The sequence below is a fragment of the Dermacentor variabilis genome, chromosome 9, assembly GCF_050947875.1.
Source record: "Dermacentor variabilis isolate Ectoservices chromosome 9, ASM5094787v1, whole genome shotgun sequence".
Taxonomy (NCBI): domain Eukaryota; kingdom Metazoa; phylum Arthropoda; class Arachnida; order Ixodida; family Ixodidae; genus Dermacentor; species Dermacentor variabilis.
In genome coordinates, this window is record NC_134576.1 from 136,463,656 (window position 1) to 136,484,885 (window position 21,230).

Here is a 21,230-nt window from a genome sequence, read left to right on the forward strand (position 1 = left end):
TGTATCTGTACCTGTACAGAAACGTCTTCGTTTCTGGTGAAAATCAGATACGAAATACACTGTTTTACCGTATTGTGTCTTTAATGTGTCTAGATGGCTGAGCTGACGTGGAGCTTAAGCTCTTCGGTGTCTCTTTCTAAATAACGACACATTCAGGCGCATAGAATGAATGAATGAATGAATGAATGAATGAATACAGACGAGCTATTCTTTTTATCTCTACTTGTTTAATCTGGACTGATGCTACTGATTCTGTACGCGAGACGGTAAAAATCTTGTCTGCACTCCCGTGGCGCTGGAGGACGATGTGCGTAGTGGCGGCAAAAGACGATGAAACGAGCGGCGAAGTCGGGCCGGCTCTCAGAGAAGCCTGTGAAGCGCGTCGGTGAGAGGGAAGGAGCGCGCGCCGCACGAGCCGCTCGCGTCGTCGGCGTCCACGTCGAGCACGACGACCCCTGCATTGGCGAAGCGTCCCACCACGCCGGGGACGCGCAGCGCCCAGGGGGTCAGCGAGGCCATCCAGGTGCGGTTGCGGTGCGCCACGACGCACTCGCCCGTCGCGCTGCCGTAGCCGGACCAGCCGTGGTCCCTGCATTAAACGTGACAAGGGGCAAAGCGGGTGTTCTTGGATTGTATCGCGAAGTGACACGGACAGAGGCTAGAGGAAGACAGGACGAGCGCGCTCGTCTTGTCTGCTTTCAGTCTCTGTCCGTGTCACTTCGCGATGCAATCCAAGATCATGTTACCGTATTAACTCGCCCAACTTTCTATAATTTTGCATTACAAAGTGTGTGTTGTCGTGCTGGTGTGATTCAATGCATTGCGCGCTCTTAACAGACGGGTTGCGAGGGCGGGTTAGCGCCGAGACAGGGGAACAAAACAAGATAACCATAATGCCGACACGATATTCTCCAAGTCCTCGCTCCTCGCAAGTCCTACAGTGATGACATTTGACAAGTGTGAAAGTTGGGTAACACTTATAAAATGTATTGCCTTAATGTTATACTTGGTCTCGAAACGTCAGAGCTGGCGTCTTCGACATTATAAGATGACGTCGTGACACAGAGGTAAATTTGTTCAAGTCGCGCAGCAGTAAGGGTAAATATGATGACCTTGCTCTCTCTGCTCTCTCTTGTACACGCACACAAATAAAAGCGAAAACACGAACATCGCGTCTGTTTTCTGGCTGCGATCACGTGTGTCCGCCGCTAACGATCGTCGGAGCGATGCGTGTCGGTGCATCATGACGTCACGACGAATTCATGCCTCTCTTCGGTACGGAAACTGAGACTAATTCGTAGAAACAAGCATTACAGTAATATTTCATTGTTTTTTTTTTTTTGGGGGGGGGAGGGCGCTTTGACGTATGCCATCGCTTTTTCTCGGGTTCAAAGAGCTTTGGCCTTCAGTTGCTGCAAAATATAATAGTAATAATAATAGAGAGAGAGGTCGAAAATGACATGTCAGGATTCTGTCAAACGAGCGCCAGTACGCGCTTACGCGTACAGCGGAAACATTATATGCTAAGAGGTGCATCAAAATCAACCCGACCAGGTTAAGGAGAGCTCAAAGAAAGTAAAAAAAAAATTCTGATATCACCGACGTAGCTTCCAACCGGAAGAAAGCGCAAGACGCTATGGCCGCGCGTTCTCGCATGCGGCCACACTTTCAAAATCTGTCTCCACACCCAGTTTGACAAACCAGTATCCTGACACGGGGCGCTGTTGTCCATCATGAGCATAAAGTCCCCAGATAAGTTTCAAGTATAGTGCTCTAGAAGGTATATAGTTTCAAGTTAGCGCCATTCGATCTTTCCCGCTCCCCTTTTCCTCCTGTAATATCCTCTCACACGGAACGCCGCTAGCACCCCCAAAAGGTTCCAAACCTCTGAACACGCGCATAAGAACTAGCTTTTAGTTTGTCTCGTACTGTATTCCTTATCAATACTCGTTATGAAATTGTATTCCGTGCAGTAAATCCTTATTCATGCGTACGTTGGCATAAGCTATGCTACGCGAAAAAAAAAAAAAAGCTTTCGAACCATTAGGAGGCATTAGGTCACTTAGAAATGCCACGTGACCGCACTAGGTCACGTGGCATTTTGCAATATTGTCTCCGTGTAGATGGAGAGTAAGTAAACGCGGCGGTCACAATTAGAGAACCGACCACTGGTGCAGTGGAAGCCGTAGCTATTGATGTGAATGTATACAGCTGGTGGCTGCAACGGCTAGTGCGCCTTCCCTAATTTGTTGCTGGTTTATCCAAGCTTACCGTTGATACTGTAACGTTGTCAATCACACGCACACACAGATTTTCGAACTTTCCAGGTTATTGCATTTAGCAGCGTGGGCTCCACCTCATGAAGCCTTTTATAACAGCGAAGCCAGCTTTACACACACAGGCAGGGACAGTATTTGAAGTGCGTCCTATGTACCACAAACACGCTGCCACCTTAATGTAAGCGGACATGGCTTTTGTTCCTTTGAAACAAGTCTATGCGTCTTTCCTCAGACAGTGCACTGCAGAGGCGTACAGATGCCTGTAAAAGATACGCATGTATAGTTACATTGCTCTAGGAAAGTGGCACTGTTCCCTCCAAAACAATTTTTGGCTCCTCTTCCGGTGCTTCTTAGCACTGGCTCCGCTGGCAGCGATAGGTGTCGGTGTCGTGGCACCCGTACCTTATGGCGAGGCATACGTCCCTGTAGGCCGCGCTGCTGACGAGCAAGGCGGCGGCGCCTTCCCGGCCAATCGCTTCGCCGCCTTCAGGAAACGTGTATCGGACGCCCGAGAGCTGGATGCCCAGCATCACGTCGGTCGCGCTTTCGGCGTCGTCCAGCACGCGTCGGGCGAGGCCCCGCTGCGGAGACGCGAACAGCAGCGTCGTGTAAATGGGTTAGAGCGACAGCTACTTCGGGGACGTTACAGCTGCCATGTCGCTGCGTCACCGTACGTTGTCACCACTGTATATACGTCCTCGATAGTGAGCCCTTCACTGAAATGGAGCCCGGACATTATCCGAGCGTCGTTATTATTAAAGGAACGCTAAACGGCAACACTACGTTAGTTCAGTGTGGTGAAGTATTTGTTGAATCCATAATTTTGGAAATTGGTATTTAGCGTCTCGATGCAAGACACGGACTACGAGAAACGTCGTAGAGGGGGGCCCCCGGATTAGTTTTGGTCATCTGGGATTATTTGTGCTCGCGCGCGTCCTTGAGCACAAGCGCCTTGTTGCCCCCATCGGAACGCGGCTGGCGCGTTCGGAACTCGAATCCGCGACTTCGATCACAACATCAAAAGACCACAGCCACTGAACCACCGTGGCTAGTTAGGACTCACTTGATTTGCATTTGTTTGGAAGCAGCAAGAAAGTTCGCTGTTAGCTTTCCTTTATGAACGTCGCGCTGAAACTGTAGCGCCGGTACGTTAGTTGTGACGTTACCAATTAATACGTACTTTCACTCGTCTTGGGCCTTTCCTTCTTTTCAGAAAACGCCCACTGTGAATCGGTGCGCTTAGTGCAATGAACGCGTAAGCCGGTAAAAAAGAAAGAACCGCCCGTACACTTTGCCCGCTTCTCGCGCGTAGCGTTGCTTACACGAACGTAATTCTCATGTCATCATGCAGTCATGAAGCGACTAACACTGCACAAGGATTTTAAGCTGGGATAGTCAGTTTGCGGTCACCATGGCGAACAAGAGATGCCTCTGGAGCCAACGTTTCGACAAGCTGTGGATCAGTTTGAGCTTCAAGTGGACCTTTACGTTGCTGGGAGTTCGTTTAGCCACGCGCGTTTGATCGCTCTCTCGAACCACACTTCGCAAAATTATCTCCGTGTAGATGAAGAGTAAGTAAGCGTGGCGCAGCCACAATTAGATAACAGGCGTCTGGCGCAATCAAAACCGTAGCTAATGCTGTGCATGTACACATCTGGTGCCTGCAAAAGTTTTCGGAATGTGGAAGCTGCCAAAAAAGAAAGACCAAGCACTTTGCAGCATGAGTATATGCAGCCTGAAATTGAGCGTCGCCTCTGAGAGTTGGCCTTACGCGTTATTCTAGCTTTATTATAATTTTCGATTTCCTGCAAGTTTTGTGCGCAGCTGCACTGAGGTTTGTGCATATCTGACGAAGCTTTTCATTTCATCATCATCAGCCTATTTTATGTCCACTGCAGGTCGAAGGCCTCTCCCTGCGATGTCCAATTGCCCCTGTCCTGCGCCAACCGATTCCAGCTGACGCCTGTGAATTTCTTAATTTCGTCACTCCACCATATGTATTCTGCCGTCCTCGACTGCGCTTCCCTTCTCTTGCCACCCATTCTGTAACCCTAATGGCCCACCGGTTATCTAACCTACGCATTACGTCACTTGCCCAGCTCCATTTCTTTCTCTTAATGTCAATTAGAATATCGGCTATTCCTATTTGCTCTCTGATCTACATCGTTATCTTCCTGTCTGTTAACGTTACGCCTAAGATTCTTCGTTCCATCGCTCTTTGCGCGGTCCTTAACTTGTTCTCAAGCTTCTTTGCCAGTCTCCAAGTCTCTGCCCCATATATCAGCACTGGTAAAATGCACTGATTGTACACCTTCCTTTTCAATCATATTCGTAAGCTTCCAGTCAGGATATTATAATGTCTGCCGAATGCACTCCAACCCATTTTTATTCTTCCGTAAATTTCCATTCTCATGATTAGGCGTCCCCTGTGAGTAATTGACCTAGGTAAACGAGCTCCTTCACAGACTCTAGAGGCTGACTGGAGATCCAGAACTCTTGTTTCCTTGCCCGGCTATTGATCATTATCTTTGTATTCTGCCATATTAATCTTCAACCCCACTCTTACACTCTCTGTGATAAATCGTATTGCTGGAATATACTGGCGCTGGGTGTTGCCGGCGTTTACTGATGCAAGCGCTTTAGGTAGTTCAAGGGACTCTTGTGGGTGCTCTTTAAGGGACACACAGTGAGAGAGGCATAAATCAGAGATGTCTCGGCGTGCCTCTTTCAGGGGCAGCAAACACGAATACTCAGTTGAGTTTATTATCAGCAAACTACGCTTCTGCAAAGATTATTCTTACGACAATTGGATGCTTGGTTAGTCATAAAAATGCAAGAACGGAAAGCACGTGGCGATGTGACCCTGAACTTTACGCCCCGTATCTCGCCGTGCAGTGCATTCTAAATGGACAAAAACTACACTTAGCAACCTCCAGAACTTTTCCGGCGCCAGAACGTCCGCAAACGAAGCCTGCCACCATTTTCCTCACCATAAAGGCGCACCTTATTATGTACTGATGTGGTGAAAATAGACCATATAAAAAGCAACGAAACTTACCTGTTTACCATGACAAAATCTGTTGACATCACAGTGGTGTGCCGGCATCAGCTTTTCCATATGAAATTCTTTCCAGTAATTATCACTCTATTCCCGCTCCGCCAAATGATAATGGATAGATGGCGTTTCGAAAGAAAATAAAAAAAAGCACCGTACCAATCTAAACTCGTCTAGTATTTTCCGTTAGTATTGCTTGAACAGCTTTCGAGCGATTTGAGGTGTGGTGTACCGGACACTGGGTCCTGCTGGAGTTCGCTGAAGTCGGTATCAGTACGACGGGACCCAGCTTAGCTTCAGCGAACAGCCGCGTTCCGCCTTCGCCATCCGGGCACGTAACGGCGGCGGTGTAGCCGTGGTAGTCCAGGCGCTCGTACAGCGCCCGGTAGATGGCTACCTCGTCCGGTCCACCTGCGAGTCGATGCAGAAGTCACTAATATTTAACGCCACGGTATTCATCTTCTTTTCACCATAACCGGTACGTGTCAAGCACTGTCAGGAATGTGCGCGCGATGACCTCAGAGCTGTATCAACGTGCGCGTGCGTTGTGGCGCATATTGAAAAGTTCAGGGAAATAAGTACTTAGTCGTAGCTATTTCTGCCTTCTCCTCTTTCAATTGAAGTAATGGAAGCTAACCATGTCCATGCCTTGCTTATTTTACGCAATGTCGTAGCAATTTTGTGGGTAATTTCGTATTGTTAAATTTCCTTGTTCGATACTCTTTTGCCCGACACCAAACGTACTGCGATCGTACACATTGATAAAAAAATTTGTTTCTCTTCAAATTGGCAGATGAGCAAGATATTTTGACCGCTGCGTATTTTTCTTACTTTGCCGTCGCATATTTTCATTCTTGACTTGGCGTTCATTTCGGGACAAATAAGGAGAAAAGAAAAGGAACGAAAAAATACGTTCGCGCACTAATTCTCATCTCTTCAGTCGGCGGGTTAAAACCACAGCGAACATCTAACACATCGACGAGTTCGCGAAGCTCGAAGCTACAACGTCACAACGCGAGCGAGTCCGCGACCCACTCACAGTGCAGCGTGTAGAGGAGCACGCCGTCGAGCCGGTTGAACTCGACGAAGTGGAGCACGTGGACGGCGAGCCTCTTGGAGGCATTGCCGTGGTCACGTTGCGCCAGCGAGCGTAGCACCCCGGAATCCTGTTGGGGACCAGCCAGGGCCACCAGCAGGCTCGGTCTACGTAGAACGAAACAGTATGCACAGTAGATCTTGTGGCTGGTGAAGCTGTTCATTTCTTATGCCCGCAAAAAAAAAAGAAAGAGAAATGGTAAGTGACCCTAATCTTTGACTTAGGTGTCTCTCAGTGGCACTCGCACCTGGACGTTAGTGTTCTTTAGCTTAACTTTAGGCGAACGCAATGCACGAACCGAAGCCGGAGACAACTGCTTTCCATTAATTAGCTGGTTAAATATCATGCTATCTTCATGTGTGTGACGTCATTGGTGACGTAATTACTTCGGCTTTCTATTTCCGGGTTTCCAGGAATTTCGCCAAAGGCGTGCTCACGTGGCGGGTCTCTATAAAGTCTACGATGCTGTGCTTTGGTGTGCGGTAACCAGCGATTTCTAATCCATTCTAATTATCCCAGACACTTCAGTAATTCAACTTCTAACTAAACTTACGCTCTGATATCATATCTATAATGAAACCTATGAATTTTGTACTGTATTATCTTTTTAATTCTTTTTCTGATTTAATTTGAATTTCCTTCCCAGGCGTCTCGGGAAGTGAATGGGAATTGCTGCGCAAGAAACAAGAGTGTCACTCGATTCTCGTGCCACTCAAAAAGAAAAGCGATACTTCTGACCATACTGATTGTTAACTCCTTTACTGCGCATGTGTGAAAATTTGTTTGAAAATAAAAAAAAGTTGAAAGATTAGCCAACAGGTGTCTGTTCTTTCCTTCGTCCTTGTCCATGTCGCGCTTCGTGTTTCCTTCATCACAATGCACACATCATACTGGTTTGTGCGTGCGTGCGTGCGTGCGTGCGTGCGTGCGCGCGTGTGTGTGTGTGTGTGTGTGTGTGTGTGTGTGTGTGTGTGTGTGTGTGTGTGTTTGTGTGTGTGTGTGTGTGTGTGTGTTTCGTGTTGTTCCTTCCGTTTCCTCAATTCGTATGAAATCCTAAAAGCGATCGAACTTGAAGGGACAGAGAAAAGGTATAAAAGGTACCACTAGGCAATGTAGTACTTGTAAATTAGGCTTTCTTCAATTGTAAATAACAAAAAAAAGGAAACACAACAGACATACAAGCCAGATCTTACGGCGAGAGGGGACTCGGTGAGCCAGAAAAGACACGAAAACGGCGTATAACAGCGTGGCCATGAAATTCCCGCGACAGCCGCGCCGCGACCTCGTGCACTTTGTCAGCGACTGCTTGATTATAATTGTTTGCTTGTTTTTTTGGTAAAGAAACACTACACTGCAGTTTGAAGGTGAAAATAAGAGACAACCTAGTACGATAAAAACGAAGAACTTTTTGTGTTTTCGCGTGTTTCGTGTCGGTTTCGCGTCAAGACGGCCCAAATTCAAGTAAATACCTCAAAACCTGTGACGATGTGACGCTGACGCAAAGGCGTCTAGTTCTTGGCGCGCAATTCGAAGAGAAGATCATATTCGTATTCCCGACCAGTGTAACCATTTTCCTGCCAAATTAGTACAAATTGACTTTTTCAACAATCATATAGAAGTTAACATAACACGAAATGTCTTTTTTTAGATCCGGGCGAAACGGAAAGAAAAACTAGCGTGTACAAGGTGGCCAAAATCAATCCGGATCCCTCCACTACAGCGTCCACAATATTTTTTTCTTTTATTGTCTCTTTAAGCCACGAAGGATGGAAACTCAGGAGAGGCCCTGACGTCACTCTTTGTAAAGCTAAAAGTGAAGCCGGAAGTTGGTGTTGCTCGTGGCGTTGCTCCGCCTATCGGGCCAGCTCTCCTCTCTTGTTTACATTTCTCGTGAAACCACGCCGCGCTGCACGCAAAGGGGCTGCTCGGACGCGCGCGCTCCGCAGCAATACTAAACAATCGCGATGTCTCATTGCATTACCGTTGCCGAAGTCGTGTTGAAAGAATTTCGTAATGAACTTCGCAAATTTGGCAATGAAGTCGAATCGGCCGCTTTTACCGGTATTTATTAAAATAAGCATGCCTTATAAGGCTTGCCAACTGAACTGTTTTCATCAACCGCAGGTACCGGCCGCTGCTCAGTTCTTGCGTGTTTTTAATAGAAGGCCACCTTTATCGCTGCCTTCTACTTGGCTTTCTTAGCTTGGGCTTCCTGCGGCTCTCAGACGGACTTGCGAGCTAGACGTCTGGCGGTACGCGAAAAATGTACGCATTCTCAGTGCACTGCAAGAACGCACTGGAGACACGTACGACATACCGACCCATTTGCGATCCATTTGGAGTTTATGAGCACAAACGCATTCTCGCTTGAGGAACCGTCGTGTTTTATTGAACAAAATTCTGGTGGCCGCGCATCACTACGACAGCGCGCCGGCGAGGAAGCAGAATGTCATTTCTGACTCCGCGTTTAGATTCATTGACTGCGGCCTGAGGTGCATTCTTACCACGGTAAGTGAAGCATCACGAAACCAAAGTTTTACGATAGCCGGTGCACGGTGCAGAACAGTACGTGCGTAGAACCGGCCTACGTGCGACCATGGAACAGCCATTTGATGTGTTCGCAGGCGTACGTTCTGTGGAGCCTTGCTCACGTACTCTTGGGGCGCATCCGCTAACCTTCACTTCCCTGCGCTTCTCGCGCGCACATATAAGATACGCCTGCGGTAGGGAGGATTCGTTCCTTAAGTCAAAGCAGCCGCTTCTTTCCCATCTTCCAGGATGAAGCGTCGGCTGGCAGGCGCACGGTGCCGAGGGCAGCAAAATGCACATATTCTGCGTAACGCTCTATCAGCACATGTATTGAGGTACACCTGCGCAGGTGTAACTCAAACCTCGAACGCGCTCTGCTTAAAAGACCTCGTGCTGTCGCGAGTACTGCGAGGAACAAGCAACAGTTAAGCAAGGTGTGTTTTAATATGCGCAAAAGCAAGTTGTTACTGAACACAAACTATGAATTCATAACGTACGTTCTACGTGCCGCAAATGCACCATATGCGCTGTCAAAAGCAGGAATCGCTGACCTGCAAGGCGTTCATTGTACAGATTCTGAAACGCATCGGTTTCCGCCTGCGATGGCACGCTAGCATGATTCCGCCAAAGAGGGCAAAATTTCCCGCGGATATTCCTTCGTCCGTTGCAATTGCCGTGGCGTGGTACATTGCGTACAGCGTTGCATGCGCGTTAATTTCACGAACTTTAGTTCCTCTTGTCCCACCTGGCCGCAGCAATATTCGGGAGATCACAGTCCAGATAACACATCGCAACAAAACACGGAGACCAACGCAAACCTGCCCGCACGGCGCCTTTGCCACGGTACGAAACCTACGGAGGAACACGTGTGAGCGCACAGAACCAAAACAAAGCCGCCATTGTGGGCCGAAAGGCGTGGCCGCTACAGCAAATAAATAAAAAACAGCAAGAAAATGAGAACCTACTACGTCATTTCCTCCACACTTTTCCCCTAGCGCGCGAAGGGGGTAGGGCCTCTCCTCAGTTTCCTTCTTCCATGCTTTAAGCTAAAGCTCCGCGGCTTTGGCTTAGCATAGATAGGTGTTCACCTGCCGAGCACAGCGTCGCGGTTTCGATTGCCGACCGCGGCAGCATTCTTACGAAGCTAAAGGCAGAAACGCTCGTGATGATGGTGGTGATGATTTATTGGCATTTGCTTTGAAACGGCGCGGAGACAGTCACCTAGCCTGTGCATCTTTGGATTGGATTGGGTTTATTAGATGTGATGATGATGATGATGATTTAATTGCATCGCCTTTGAAACGGGGCGCTGACAAATAGTCACGTAGCCTGTACAGGTTTATACTGGATTGGATTTATTAGATGTGATGATGATGATTTAATTGAATCGCCTTTGAAACGGGGTGGTGACAGTCATCTAGCCTGTACATGTTTAGATTGGATTAGATTGAATTTATTGGATGTGATGATGATGATTTTATGCCATCCCCTTTGAAACGGGGCGGTGACCAGCTTGATTTAATCAGGTATGTTATATATGTTTTTTATCTAGCATTTTTGTATACATCTTAATCTTTTATCCCCCTTTAATATTTACCTTGTACCGCTATAGCTATGACTGTAAGAGATCCATAAATACTTTAAACGTCTCTTGATTACCTCGACTGCTGACCGGTTGAAGCTTCCGTTCACTTTAAACCCAAGCGCTTCTGGAAGGTGCACGTTATACCTACGGTTGGCACTGGGTGAATGCCTTCGCATTACATTAGGACGTGCTGAGAGGTCTGCAGATTTTCGCTGCAGCATGCACGCGCCTCATCTAGTTGTGAATATTTGTTCTGGTATGTTCTTGTTCTTAGACAACCGTCACGAGCCTCAAATAGCAAGGCACTGCCCTCTGTTTTGTCGTACAGATGTGCCATTCTAATTTCGTTCTTCTCATTCCTGTAAATCTCCATTGTCTTTTTTGTTTCCATTCTTTGCATACAGTTAACTGCCTCTGTTTCTCTTTCTTTCTGATGAATCAATCCTGGTTGTCTATTTACAGTTTCAATTACCCTGTAGTTGGTTGCCAACTTGCTTGACCTATTCCTCCATTCTGTGTCCACGCTTTTCAAGCACAGATACCTGTGCACTTTAGCTACCCATTTATTTTGATCCATGTTCCCGAGTCTTTCTTCAAAACTAATTTTGCTTTGTGCTTCTCTGACTTCAAAAGAAGCCCAACCTACGTCCTCCTGGACTGCTTCCCTTGTGGTTTTACCGTGGGTTCCCAAAGCCAACCGGCCTACCAATTTTTGTTTAACTTCCAACCCCGACAAGATATCCGATTTTAAGCAGAGAATGGCATTGGTGAACGTTAGCGCTGCTACCATTACTTCTTTCAGATTCCACGCACCACCTCATACTTATTGTGGCCCCACAGTGCTCCGTGTTTCATTACTGCAGCATTCCGCTTCCCCTTTATTTTCGTATTCTCTTGATGGGTGCTTCAGTAAGTATTTCCTTCGTTTATGTAAACGGCGAGGTACTTATATTGCTTGACTATGGGTATGGCTTGCTGTTGAGTTGACACCACGTATTTACTCGTCTCTTCATTAAAGATCATAATGCTCAATTTCTCTGTGCTAAACTTAAGGCATTGATTTGTTGCTGCGCGTTGCCACAAATATTCGCAAGTGTCTGTATATCTCTTGCATTGTCCGCTATTAACACTATGTCGTCCGCATGCATCAGGCCAGGGACCTTATGTTGCACCATTTGTCCGTTACGCATATAGAATAATTCAAACCTTAATTCGCTGTTTTCCAGTCGTCTTTCTACACCCTTAACATAAAGCGTGAAGAACAGTGCAGACAAAGGACATCCTTGCTTCAGTCCTTGGGGAACCGCCACCACATCATTACATTTTCGACCTTCCCATACAACTTGTACTCGGTTGTCTCTATCCATAATATCCCTCAGTAGCACGACGAAATCGTCCTTTACGCTTCCGTGCTTAAGAATATCCCATAACAATTCCCTGTCTACGTTGTCAAAGGCTCCTTTAATATCTAGAAATGCTATTGATAAAGGTCTACTCTGAGCTACTGAAACCTCTATGCACTGAGTTAGTACAAACATATTATCCTCTAAGCGTTCGCCTGGCCTGAACCCATTCTGCAGTTTCCCCATTACATCATTTTTCTCCACCCACTTCGACAGTTCCGATGTTATGGCTTGCATTGCCATTCTGTATATCACCGACGTTACTGTAACTGGCCTGTACGAGCTCGACATATCCTTATCACTTTTGCCTTTGTAGATGAGCGTCATCTTGCTTTCACGCCATCCAACCGGAATTTTCTTCATTATAATCACTTGCTCTATGGCATTAGTCAGCAGTGCCTTGTTTTTTGGACCTTGGTTTTTGATGAGCTGTATTTCTGCTTTTTTTTTCAATAAAAGCTTTCTATACTAAATTTGATCTTTCGGGCTTCTCTGCTGTTGCTGGATCTGTTTTCGGCCGTAAGAGAGATCGACGAACAACGCTACCAGAAATGACCGTTTCTGAAAAAGAGATCGCTCCCTGTCGTGTGTCTGCGGGCGAAACTTTTTCAGAAGTCTTTTTAGCTCAAAAGACTTTCGAGTGCCTGTGTGACAGGGACATAACTCAAGCAAGCCCTAGGTGACGATATTTCATTGCCCGTTTCAAAGGGGATGCAAATAAATAACGATCATTATCATCTGCCATCCACGGCTCAGGCTACTCGGTAATCTGCAAATGTTGAGGAGTTTACGGACAAACTAAAGCTCTCTGACAACAGTGCGTTACCCACCTCGTGTTCTTGCTGACGTCCTGTATTTTCAGGAAGTCGGCAAAGCGGAGATTGGGCGCCGACGGTTCCCCGTCCGGCGCCGTCAGGGGCAGGCAGCAGAGCACCACCGCCGAGCACAGGTGCAGCGGCAAATGGTGCGGCCTGAACCGGGGGTCGCTGCCGTTGTAGGCGCACCACAGGTTTTTCTTGGGCTCTGACGAACTCTCCTGGACGCCAGAGCGCGAACGGGGTGCTTGCTTCGATGGAAACTATATGTTCTCGGTGAGCCGTGTGCGGCGGCTTAATACCCGAATGCTAAGCCGTTGGTTTCGAGCCCAAATCAAATTTGTGTTGACTCAGATTAGGTCAAAACGATGAAGCACGAGAGAAGTGCTTCGGCTGGGCTAGTTGGTAGCATGACTTTATGGCGCAAGCGTAGCGCCGCTTAGGCCACGTGCACATGGGACACTGCTGCCACGCAAACACGATATGTGCGGACACAGACCTTGCGCGTAGACCTTGAACAACGTGTTTGCGTGTCGGTCTCCCTGTGGATACCAACTAAGCAGCGCTAATTATGCCATAATAATAAACCAAGAGATTTTTCTAAGCATGACGAAATTCAGGACGATATACATGTGACTATCACTGCAGCACTAGATGAAGTACTGTGCATACTAGTAGCGCACGTTGGCGCCATAGCAGCATATTTTCGTCTATTATTCTTCGTGTGGAACTTTATGACCTTGCCCACATGCCCTTTAGCAGTGCCCTTTAGCCTTCTACTCAGTTTGGGTGCCAGAGCATGTTTTGCAACTTCCACTCGCGTGCTAGATTACTGTGAAATAAAGTACAAATGTCATTCAAAATATTTTTACTATTGGCACCTTTCGCCTTAATAATAGGTAAGAGAGCATATCAGTTTCAGGTTGGTTACTTTCCGAAATAATTTCTGTGTGCATTGTGTCATACCTTGCAAGCGAACGCAGTGGCAAATATACCGCTGTTTAACTTGAAGAGAATTCACGTAGTTAGGGCAACCAATTTCGTTCGCTAAATTGCATGACGCCATGGTGGAGGGGAACTTCTTTCGATATAGGCGTCCCTCAGGAACTATGTTTTAGAGCTCGGAGGAACAGAGGGGTGCGGTTTTGTGGACGGCGTTTGTGCTGAATTCTTTGGTTCTTACCGAGTGTAGCTATACCTCGCTTCATCTCGCATTATGACACAGGCCCGAAGTATAAGGAGTTACAAGTACGATATTGCGGGCTTTACCATTTCTTGGCCGGAGTACGAAGCCGGTGCCGTTCTGTTCCGTAAGGACTGCCGCCACAGTTGTAAGCGACTCCAAGCAGAGGTCGCGGCGGCCGATATCCGCGGCCGAGCCGTCGACTTGGTCAACTTTGTTGCCCCGTTTATAGAGCGACGCGCAGTTCCCGTCGCGCTGAAAAAAAGGAGGAGAGCGCCTACTGCGATTTCAGCGTAAAAGAGCACAAGGGACAGGAAACAGAACAAGCGTTTCGAGTAGTAACGTTAGCAGACAAGCTGGGTATGCAAAAAAAAAAGAAAGAAGTAATATTGTGCGTATCTCCAAGTGACGGCAAACAACGTTACCTTGGTTCTGTTCAGCTACCTGTCATTTGCATATTTTTAAACGTTCGTGCGTGGCAATTGGGACACCCTGCAGACCTCACGGTGCCTTCTAGGTTTGCTCTTTCCTTCCTTTACCACTTCTTTCCTTCTATCACGCGTCGTTGCCTTTCTCCAGCACAGGGCAGCCAGCCGGTATTTACACCGGGTAACCTCCACATTAGTCCCTCTCCTCTGCCCTTCTCCTTCACCAGACGCAGCACGCGATCCACAAAGATTTGCATACCTCGCGCTGCCTTCGGTCTCGTTAGCAGCCGCCGAGAATACTCGGCCCGCACCATCGGGAGGGAGAGGATAGTCGCTCATGTGACTCGGCGGTGGCCGGACCGCGACGTCGCCAGATTGCTGTCCCGTGGCATGGGTCAGGACGACGGCCAGCCAGGAGACCACGAGCAGCAGGAAGATGCCCGACATTACCCGCTGGCGCCGGGTGCCCAGGTACAGAGCTCGCCCGTCCTCGAGCACGTCAGGCGCGTCGGGAAACTTCGAGGACGAAGGACGCGCCGAAGGCCTATCCTTGTTGCAGAGCCCTGGAGTGCGAGTCGCCTCTACCTCCGACGTTGTCGCCTCTCCTTGGAGCGGCGCCGTTGAAGATGGTTCAGATGCGGCCATTTTCGGAAGTCTTCTTCGTTTTCTTCTTCGCCCTCTGGAATACACGTAGATGCAGAGCCTAGACGTTAGTGGCACATACCCACTCTGGAGGATTGGCCAAGAACCGGGTAGTTATACATAACAATAAGACAAAAGAATGATGAAATAACTGTAAGGACACACGGACTCTTTCTTTTTCTTTTCACTTTCAAAGCCTACCTTTCGGTATAATACAAACTTATGTTTGCAGGTGCTCAAGTTTGAGTTGTAGATATTAACGTCCCTACACTGCAAGATAGTTTCTGAAGAATGCATAGTTGAGGGATCTGGATTACTTTTGACGACTCGGTGTTCTTTAAACGTGCACTTAAACGCGGCACAAAAGCGTCTATCTGGGGAGTTGGTAGGTTTTAATGCGCTTAGCATTCCTTGGGACCTTCACGTACTTTTTAGGGGCTATCTGCCTGTACAGGTAGATAGCCCCTAGACAGATAGACGTCTATCTGTCTGGCTGAGTCTGTAACTAATTTGCCCACCAACTTGGATCACTCGGTAGTCCAGGGTATAACGGGTACAGAATCGGGCCGTTGTGCAGAGGGAACAGGATTCAAAACAAACTGTCGGACCAACTTGGGCCACGGATGTGGCACGGGGTGTTTCCATCTTTTCAGTGAGAAAAAAAAAAAACTCTAACTGGTGCCAGCTAGAATCGTAGAATCGAAACGGCGACATATATATTGAGAAAATTTTGTCTGGATATATATTCACACCAGCGCCACGCGCAAAGTTCACGGCGGCGCCACCAGATGGCGCAGGGTGTACAGATCGATGCACGAGATAGCAACCCCGCTGCATACGCACCTCGTACAGGACGCCTTTCGGTGGTGGCAATATACGGCGTGTCGCTGCCACGTGGTCGCTACACAGTAATGTTAATCGTGTTAACGTGGACATTCGATCATTGTAAGAAAGGTCCTGCCAGATATTTTTTATTCGTTTGTATGACGCCATAATTTGTTAGTATTTTCTACGTAAGGTACTTGGATTGTCGCAAATGATATCCGAGCTGCCTTTGAAGATAACAAAAAATGTCTGGTTCCCTTTTTACTTGTTGAAAAACATAAACTACGACTTCTTTCCTGATGATAGTTTGAATACTTAGTATCATGGTGTTTTATAAAAACAGGCGAAGTGTGGTTCACGTATGGTGCATTTGCAATTAAATGTACTGCACCTTCTTGTAATAAAAACAGGCTTAATATATGTTAGTGTTTCGCTTCCACAAACGAGAAGGCAGTAATGAAGTCTACAGCCGCTTTAAGCCACTAAGGTAGTAAATGGTTTAATCTGCTGATTATAACAATGGATGCACTTAAGAGAATCGTCTTGAAACAACTATGAATTCCTCCACGGCTGAGCAGACATTTCTGTGGTAGTTTCCAAGATACGAGGCTCCTAGAGCACGGATATTTAAAATTGCAAAATTTAAACCAAGTTGCGTGACCGTCCACGGAGACGGCCGCCACTTCTTCCTTGTTGTTAACAATGCTGATCGCTTGCGCTTCTTTTTTTCCCCTTGTACTTCCGCGTCTATGCGCCGCGCACATTCTTCGTCTTTCTCGTAGGAATTTCTAAAGGTTTTCACCCTTGCTATTCTTCCTTCTTTGGTGGGCTCTGGATGCTTATTGCGAGGAATAGAAGTAAGGAAGGAAGGAAAAACTTTATTGCTCTATTTACAGCTTTCAGCGGCTAACAGAGGTATTCATGTTTTATTGGAAGTCTCTGTCGTCTTGAGTGGTCGGCGCCCCTATTCCAAAGCATCGCTGAGCCTGGTCACTTTGAGAGCGTGTTGCAAAGCAACCTTGGATTTGGTCTCTTAGATGTAGGAGAATCTTACACTTTTTGAATTCTCGACTCGTCTGCGACTGCATTGTCCGGACTTCTTAATGTGTCGCTGCCCGTCCTGGCTCGACTCGTGTGCATCTGCAAGCTCCTCCCACGTGATACCCGTCTGGAGCAGTTTATCTGTGGAGGTTGTTGGAGGAAGCGCTGAGGCAGATCCGCTGGTCCACCTTTATGACTTTCTTTTATTTGTGCACCTTATCTTTTTTTTTTGCAGTTTTAATCCGCACGATGACTTGGTTATAGGTGGCATGGCTTCTCCGCCAGAAAAGAAAATGTAGAAAAATAAAAAGACGTCATATTCTCGATTTAGAGCGGCATCGTTTAGCGTCTACCTTCATCGTTTAACGTTTACCGCCTTGAAGGCATGCATTCGCGGGCCTTGAACCTGCTGTGTCGCTTTGAAGCAGCTGTGCGTGTGTGAGGGCGATCGAAGCAATAATTATTAGGGACTATAAGTCGCAAGATTGAAGGGTAGTTTGACGGCACAGCGATGGTGATATTCCAAGGCAGTACACTTCCTCCTCCCAGCCTCCCACCGCTTCTGCTGCTGCTGCTGCTACTACTACTACTACTACTACTACTACTACTACTACTACTACTACTACAACTACTACTACTACTACTACTACTAATAATAATAATAATAATAATAATGCTACTAACTACTACTGCTGCTGCAGCTGCTAATCGGCCTCTCGTCCCGTTCAACGATCGCTGGGTCAAAACCGCCAGGCGCTTGCTAGACGCTCGCTGTTCGCCGAGCGCTAGCTGGAGAGCGCCGTGGTTCTGCTCGTTGCATCCTGTGCGGCGCCCAGTGCTCAATAACCGTGGCGTCCCTTCAGTTTATCATAACTTCTTTTCGGGGGCACTATCGACGACGAAGGAGACAAAAACCGGCGACGGAGTTCAACGCTCCTCCAAGACTCGCTCTCCCTTCCGAAAGCGGCAGCGGCGAAGCTCGCGTCGTGAGGTTTTGCCTCGCGGAAATCGGCGCCCTCCCTGCAGCGCGCTCGCGTTGGCTCCCGCCGAGAATGAATCGCTCTTCGAGCGCCCCGACATTCGCGTGGGCGTCCGTGTTGCTCGGTGCACGGGCGCGCACGGAACAGGTTGCCTGCCCGCCCAGCGGCAGGGCATACGATGCGCGCGCAAGCAACACCCCGAACCATCGCCGTTGCACTCGTTGCCTCAGCTCTGCGTGTACCTGGAGAGAGAGGCTGCGTGTTATGATATGCCTGCGGACAAAAAAAGAAACGAAGCGATAACGTGCGTGCCCGGCGTGTCTGCCTCGCCTTAGGAAGGACACGTGTGAGGAACGCCCTGAACTGTCGCCTATGATCTCGCCGTGTAACAGCGATGGACTTCGATGTTAAGATTGCTTAGGGGGCGCTATTTTTTACTGTATATAGCGCTTGCGTGTGGCGCAGGTGCGGCGGCTGAAGACAGTGTGGAAGTGACTGGCAAGCGGATGGATGTCTAAACGTCGATGCTGTTTCGAAACGCCTTTGAATTTTTTTCTCCTATATTTTATATAAATAATTTCTCGGAACTTTGGGCGGCATTGTTAGTATAGTGGTTATCATAGCTGCCTTCTTGGAACTTGCTTGAGAAGCTTGTTTTGCTAATAAGTGAAGCGGACAATTTACGCAGGGCGTGCAGAAGTAGAGCCGCATTAATTAAAGCGCACCGCAAGGTCCAGGCGACACTACGGAAGCGGTCGACTGTCAACTTTGAGGCTATGTCATTTGATAATCACTAACAACCTTAAGTAATCCTCCCACATCAAAAACATTTGTACAGCAGCTACTCGTAAACTCGGCTTACTTAGACACAAACTAAAAAAAAAAAAAAAACGCGCGATCCGATGCAAAGCTTCTTGCCTACAAAACTTTCTTGTCTAAAGTCGAATATGCGAGCGTAGTTTGGGATCCCCACTATCAAAAAGATAAACATAGGCTCGGGATGGTTGAGAGGCGGGCAGTATGCTTTATATCTACAGATTCACGGTCATCCATAATGCTGGAAAATAAGATCCCAACTTTAGAACAGCTCAGGAAGGTAGCGAGACCTAACTTTTTATTCTTGCTTTATCAAAACAAACTGAATGTGATACGCGCGCATATATTCAGCCATTCCTGTCGCGCACGTCGAGAAATCGGCATGCTCACAATCTACTTCCGTATCAAACGCGCACAAACCTTTTCAAGTACTCATTTTTTCCGCTAACTGTTACTGATTGGAATGCACTGCCTGAAAAAAGTTGTTTCATCAGGATCTACAACTGCTTTTGAAAGTGTGCTACTTGATTTATCCATGCTTTAGCATTTTGTTACTTTTTATTCTAAATGTTTTATTGATGCAGTGTTATTTCATAATTTGCAAAACATTGAATTTGTACACCTGATGTATTTCGGAGGAGAGTTCCTTTATTCGCGTCTTCGTCTTCCTGCTGTTATATATATTGCACTCGATTGTGAGCTCTATTATTTTGCGCACTCCTGTTAGCTGTATTATTTTAATTGTGCAGGTTGCACCGGATTCTGTTAATGGTTCCAGTTACACTAATATGTTTGCTTTGTATTATCCATTTTGTGAGTTTGTGAGCCGCTCGCCACAAAACCGTTCAATTGTATGAACTATTTGCCTCCTGCATGGTCCTTCGTAACCGCAGTATACAGCAAATAAATAAAGTAAATAAATAGAGGTCGCGGATGTGATCCCGAGCGCGGCAGCCTCATTTCGACGAGGGCGAAATAGAAAACGCTTGTGCACTTAGATTTAGGGACACGGTAAAGAACATCACGATGGCAAAATTAATCCGGAGTCCGCCACTACGACGTGCCTCTTAATCCGATAGTGGTTTTGGCACGTACAGCCCCATAATCCAATTCAAGTTAAATACTTCTGCCATGATGCAATGTGCCATGTGAGGGAATGACAACGCTCAACCCTCTCAGAGGTTATGAAATACGGCGCACAACAACGCCTCAAGCAAACACCTCTCCCTGTGTGTTCTGTGTACTATACGCAGACAAACAGCAGCGGTGCACGCAAGGTAACGTTTTACATGAACTCGCCACTCTCGTGTTAGACTATAGACGTTCAAGAAATTAAGCTTTCGCCGTCAACATCACCGCTAATTATCGTCAATCATAGCAACCAGCACAGAAAGCTTCACTTATATCGATTCTCACAGTGCGTGGCATCTGCATAATTTTCAATTATTTTTGTTCGAAGAAAAACAGTGCGGCAGGAGCAAGCGACTGCTTGTGCAGACAATTAACTCGAAACATGTCGCGACGCGCGCTCGCGAGTTGCAAGTCATGCTCGCTGCCGGAGCCCAACGCGAATGCGAAGGCGGCTACGGAACCGCGAAGGTTCCGCCGGCGGGTTGTAACATCTATAAAACTACGGCGACAGCGTTAACGCCATTGCATGCACAAGAACGCAGTGGAAGCATGTGGAAGCTTCTAGAACATTACGAGTTCGGCAACTGTAGGCAGGCGGCGACTTTTTTTTTTTTATTCCTTTGTTTTTTTACCATCCCCACTGGCGCCGATCACGGTGATAACAGCGGCGCGGCGGCTAGCGAGCCGGTGACGTAGTTCCACATTAGACCAATGCGAGAAGAGAAGAAATGCCCGGGCGTATCAACGCATGCGCCAAAGAGCTTAGCGTCGTGGGCTTCTTGGGCATATAGCGAGCATCCGATGGCTTGGGCCACCATTTTGCTTTTTCAATCCGCTTCGGCGTGACTTATCGGCTGCCTTCTGCGTCGCACCGTACTTCGAGGTCCTGCTGGTCTAAATTACGCCCTAACAGTGGCAGAGCTTGTCCAAGTTGCACGCTGCGCGTGTTCCCGCCTTCGGCCGTCTCTGGAAGCACTGGCTTCATGCCCCGGGCCTGCAAAACGTGAGGCACGCCTCGAGAGACTTTTTCTCCAACCCGCCTGCCGCCTCGGCAATTCCTGGCCCCTCTTTCGAGCTCCCGGAGTGTAAGTGACGGCCAGCCGGCATTTACTACGTTACTATACGCCAACGACACTCCGGTCGAGCCGGCGCAGCGTACAAGTCGCGAGTCGTTCCTGCCGAGTCCTCGTTCTTTTGTTTGTGCGCGTTCCCACCCCCCATGGCGCCTGGACTATTGAACTGTGGATGAACTCTGAGCGTGGCCACTAACCCAGGACCTGCGCAGCAACCCCTCGTCACGGATAGCGTCGTACTCTACGAGCTTCGCATCGAGCGTCCTAAACGCTCAAAAGGCATTTGCATTTGCTTTTTGCATTTTTCGAGGTCTAGCTGGCGAGGGTGGCGCATGCCTTAGAGAAGTTA

At 47.8% G+C, this 21,230-nt stretch overlaps 1 protein-coding gene across 1 annotated transcript; it reads right to left on the reverse strand.

Moving 5' to 3' along the window:
• Positions 1–209: 209 nt before the first annotated feature.
• LOC142558558 (uncharacterized) lies at positions 210–15,110 on the reverse strand. Its single transcript, XM_075670692.1, has 7 exons — positions 14,633–15,110; positions 14,032–14,200; positions 12,778–12,983; positions 6,374–6,537; positions 5,567–5,745; positions 2,682–2,860; positions 210–589 (listed from the first exon to the last, which is right to left on the reverse strand). The coding sequence occupies exons 1-7, from the start codon at positions 15,016–15,018 to the stop codon at positions 361–363; spliced, it is 1,512 nt and encodes a 503-aa protein (XP_075526807.1). The 5' UTR covers positions 15,019–15,110; the 3' UTR covers positions 210–360.
• Positions 15,111–21,230: the final 6,120 nt, after the last annotated feature.

What these genes read in the sequence shown, in the direction of transcription:
- LOC142558558 (XM_075670692.1), bottom strand. Translation starts at nt 15,018, where the DNA reads ATGGCCGCATCTGAACCATCTTCAACGGCGCCGCTCCAAGGAGAGGCG. An exon ending in CGTACTCCGGCCAAGAAATG is followed by an intron (nt 12,984 to 14,031) that starts GTAAAGCCCGCA and finishes TCTGGCGTCCAG; the next exon opens with GAGAGTTCGTCAGAGCCCAA. An exon ending in GCTCCTCTACACGCTGCACT is followed by an intron (nt 5,746 to 6,373) that starts GTGAGTGGGTCG and finishes ATCGACTCGCAG; the next exon opens with GTGGACCGGACGAGGTAGCC.